Raw genomic sequence first — 4,848 nt, 5'->3', positions numbered from 1 at the left:
GATACCAAAATACAAATAGGAGAAAGACACATAAATATTTACATATGTTTAAAAAAAAAACACAAATATATATTATATATTATGTTGACTGTAGTAGTGTAAATAGTCCTTCTTCTCAATAAAAAAATCAGACAGAAGGCTATAATTTTTTTTCCTGAAAGATCTGATACGACCGTGTCGGATTTTAAATATTGATGACGAGGCATAAGATGAGTCATCAGTTTTAGCCACATACTGTATGTAAGTAATTTTGTTCAAAATTTACAAATTTGAACTTTCAGGATTTATTTCGTATAGCCCCGATAGCTTTCAGTAGCACTTCATCTCAACGTGAAATGTAGGTCATTTTGTAAACAAAATTTGGCCCGAGAAATCAGTTCCGAGTATTTTGAAATCGGGATTATACTTTGCGCGCCGTAATTTTCGTCACACTTACCCTATTTCAGGAAAGCAAATCACGTAAAAGGAATGTAAATAAAGCTAGGCCGCTTGATCAGTTTTGATGTTCCCAGTTCCCACACAGTTATCTGTACATCACAGCTTTCTGCATACTACACGGAACGAAGATATATATACACTTGAATATATATCGTTTACCGAGTCTCCGCCAATGTGGTAAATACTTACAAGATTTCGGCGTGTGTGTAGTTGAAGTGTGTGTGGTTCTGGTCTACTTTGGCGCGACGGGTAGCTTCATTTATTTGAATTTCTGTTTTCACCGAAATTAGCACATAGATTATAGTATAAGTGTACGAATACTGTATTTTCATACAAGACCTCGGTCCTAGCACAGGTAGAGTGATATTTCAATGCAAAGTGAGGTCGAACATTACGTCTTGACGAGTCTACTTGACGGGTATAAGGACATATATGGCAGAAAGAGTTTATCTCTCGGCTCGGTTTTTAGCGAGGTGGAGAACAGCATATTCGCTTGGAGTTGCATTCAACAACGTGTTCAGAAAGGACTGACCACGCTACCTTTCTAGAATACTCATACAACCCATATCATAGACATAACTCAATGCATCCATCTGCACAACGCCAAACACAAACACATACACAATGACATACAATAGGAATGGTGCGGACTCTGGCACTGTCACAACAAAAAAACACGGTAGCGACAGTGAGAGTGACTCGGATAACGTCGCGACAGATTTAGAGTACTACCGATGCCCGCTGTGCTTTCATAACGTGCCTGTGGGTAACCTTAACATTCATACGTTGGGATGTCCGGGGGTGTGTGGAGGTACTACATTGGAGAACGGCGAGGAGGTGTGTGCATATTTGAGTACGATTGACTTCAGTGCCAATGTGTCGTGTGGCACATATTCGATTACGATTGACTTCAATGTGACTATGGTGTGAGGGATATTTACGATGTTAGTGGGATGACATGTGTTGTCGGGAGGTAATATCGTCGATTGATCGTAATGTTCATATGTCTTGTCAATGACGTTTAGTGGTTTTGTTTCTGGCGTGGTTTGTCGAGAATGTTTCTTGGTGATGGTAGAGTGACCTAGTTTACTCATAGATTAAGGGTTGTTACAGTAAGGTCAACCTTGTTTGATCATGGCATCTACTGATTCCGAGATCAAAGTGTCTGTATCAATACACCACCTAATACTACAAAACTGGGGAGGCATGTTGTTGATATCTGTCGAATTTGAGTATTGTCGATAGTGTAATCTTTCGTGTCAAGGTGGAGAACAGTTGCCATTCTTGTGTCCTGTGATCATCCGTCTCCTAACGAGGATCCGTATTGAGTGTGGTTAATGGCTTAGCTGCCGTTTTTGAATTATTGCTGACTTAGTGACATAGTGACATCGTATTTATCTTCAAGTATGTATCATATATCTGCTTTTGGAGATGAATCTACCGGCAAGCGTGCTGAATAGTGATATGATCCAAACCGTTTAATGTAAGCTGGCCGGTATTAAGAGAAAGCTATGAATCAATGGTGTGTGGCTCAGTTTTGCATCGACCAATGTATATCGGGCTGCTTTACGTTTGCGTCATTTGGGAGTGTGGTGGTGGATTGTGATATCAAGTCGTTTTGATGCAGGCCCATGACGTTCATGCTGAGAGGTTGGACGCTATAATCCGCACTTCAATGTCATCAAGTCTTGTCATATAAATACGAGTGTTTGAGCTCGGGTCTTTGGGCTCAGTGTATTCTGGGCTTGCACGTACCGTCATATGCGTAATATCGTACCGATATATGCGTACTTTTGTACCGATATATGCGTAAAAACAATGATGTACCCTTTTTTTCTCGGTAACTTCACCTCATTTCCTGTGACAATTTTCCTCCATCATATAACGCAGAAAATCTCTTCATCAGATGTTGAACCTGATTTAAATTCGAATGAGGAAACCGAAGTCAAACAAGAAGCAGAATCGGATAGCGAAACCGAAGGTATGGTTGCTTAGCTACTCTCTATAGTAGTGTAGGGTTTTGTATTCAGGTATCATTTAACAGCGACAACATGGTACGTGATAAGCACGTGGAACGGTATATAAGAACAACCCAAAGGTTGCTACCAATGATGTGCTTTGTCCCAGGTATTTCTTTGTGTGTACGTACAGTCGGGGATGTCTGCTTAGTGCTTGCCCCTACTATACTCCACTCTTTGAATACCGACACAGACGTGTACGCACTGTTCTCATCCATCAAGTCATTATCCTCAACGACATTGTTGCAACCACATGAGCGTGTTCGAGTGTTTGTTATGGATGACTATAGCCACAGAATTCTATGGTCGACTGAATCTGCCGCGTAAAATTAATTCTTTGTGGTAGTACTGTAATTCGTGAATGATATTAGTAAGGAGCACACACATATAGCAGTGACAGCGTGTATTCTATGTACAGGTATATGTACATTCCTTTCAGTACACAGACGACACACACAGGCACACATACATATATACTCACACACAGGCACACATACATACACACACACATTTAAAACAACAAGCATAATTCACACGGCTCGCACATCTTATCCGTATTCACCCATTCATGGCTCACAGACACACATATCCCCGCGGGCACGCTCATACCCACATGCTCATGTACACACACGTGTTATACAGAGCATAGCAAAGACAAGACACGCGGCTCGTGTGCAAATGCATGCACTTGCGAATGGCATTTACCACACATCGCACGTACTCAACCGGCATTCAAACCCGTACACCGCACTGTCAGACCATTGTGACTACGGCTACACACGGCCGCATATACCTCCCACTCCACCCAAGCACGAGCGAAAACCGCTACGACTGCACCTGGGACAGGGGAGTGGACTGTTGTCCGACATTCACGAACACCTTTAGCTACCAGGCACAGTCAATCACAAGTACAAGCACGTGGGCAACTACGTGTACCAACTTTAGCATAGGGTTGGACTCTTAAGCCACTAGGCGTTCTCAGACACATGTATGTCAACACGTTCACGTATATCTACAGTTCGAACACAAACAGTACCACGGGAACCACGAGCATTTGGGGGATACGGACAAACAATAATACAACACAACAACACACGTGTGCACCCACAGAAAAAAGTCAGACACAAACGCAGTCATGCATACCTATAGGCAAAGATCACACACCCACAGAAAATGGTCAGGCACAAACACAGCCATGCATACCTACAGGCAAAGATCACACATAGACAGTACCACGGGTAAAAACACACGTCTCAAACCATGTATACCGAGTGCATCTGGTGGACAGGGCCAAAACTTTACACGTACACCTACACAACGCGAGCATACACTAACACAGCCACAACCCCAACCCCATTCACCTGCAGTAAATGGCCAGACGCAAACAAGGCCACGTATTCAGCGAGCACCTAGAGGACAGGGCCAAACGCAGCCACGCATACCCGCTGGACAAGGAAATACACAGCCACGTGCAAATAACGGGACGAATAACGAAACGGGTGCGCGTGTAGGTATTGATGTCGATGATTGCTCAGACTCGAGCGACGATGTGATCTTTGAGAGCGTTCGCATTGGAGCGGGAGGGAAGGGAAAAGCGAAAGCGCGGAATACCAATACCAATTTAATTGACTTAATTAGCAGTGATGAAGAAGGTAAGCAACCGCGGTCGGGTGCAGAGACAGGTCACGGAATTAGAAAACGTAGGAGCTCAGAGTCGGGCCACTCCACGTCCAGCGGTAGCTCTATTGCAAATGCGATGCACTGCAACACACGAAGCAATGACAAAGGCAAAGATAAAGTTGACGAAAGCGGTCCAAATAGCGAGGGTGGACGTAGGAGCGGTATAGATTTTGACGGTAGGCATAGTAGCAGTACGCACACGCGCGGTGGCAGTAGCAGCAGGCAATCGAGCTCACAGAATAGTAATAGGAGTGCTCAGGTTGAGCATTCACAGGGTGCTAATAGTACCGGGAATACTAAGCAACCTAGCAATAGGAGAACCTCCGCGAGAGGTAATAGTGTGGATGTAGACATGGATGTGGAGATGAACGCGAGTGATACCGATTGCATCGATGTGGATGCTGTGGATAACGATTCTCTTAGTGACTGGCAAATGGTTAGAGATCGCTTCAGGTGCGCTATATGTAAATATTCATGTGATCTTTTTCATGCGATCGCATATAGCTGGCAAGGTGTCTTTATATGTATAGGACTGTGTGTCATGCACAATATATGTATATGTGTATAGCTGACCTTGCGTATATCTGTGCATGTGATTGTGTATCATACACAATAAATATACAAACACACACACACACACACACACTCACTTGCACACACACACGCAATAACACGCACACTTGCACACACACACGCACTATATATACATATA

General features: G+C 43.5%; 1 protein-coding gene across 2 annotated transcripts; it reads left to right on the top strand.

The window, feature by feature from the left end:
- Positions 1-500: 500 nt before the first annotated feature.
- Positions 501-4,589, top strand: SARC_13008 (the record flags this gene model as incomplete). Of its 2 annotated transcripts, XM_014292872.1 has the most annotated exons (4): positions 501-615; positions 1,077-1,275; positions 2,329-2,419; positions 3,824-4,589. In XM_014292872.1, coding segments are annotated over 4 exons (1,171 nt in total), but the record flags the coding sequence as incomplete, so codon positions are not given. The 2 variants fall into 2 exon arrangements, with proteins under 2 accessions (XP_014148347.1, XP_014148346.1); XM_014292871.1 differs by lacking the exon at positions 501-615 and having other exon boundaries at positions 894-1,275.
- Between the last annotated feature and the right edge of the window lie 259 nt (positions 4,590-4,848).

This window comes from Sphaeroforma arctica (genome assembly GCF_001186125.1).
Source record: "Sphaeroforma arctica JP610 unplaced genomic scaffold supercont1.2805, whole genome shotgun sequence".
Taxonomy (NCBI): domain Eukaryota; class Ichthyosporea; order Ichthyophonida; genus Sphaeroforma; species Sphaeroforma arctica.
The sequence above is the reverse complement of the archived record's forward strand: the minus strand, read 5'-3'. Positions and strand labels throughout refer to the sequence as shown.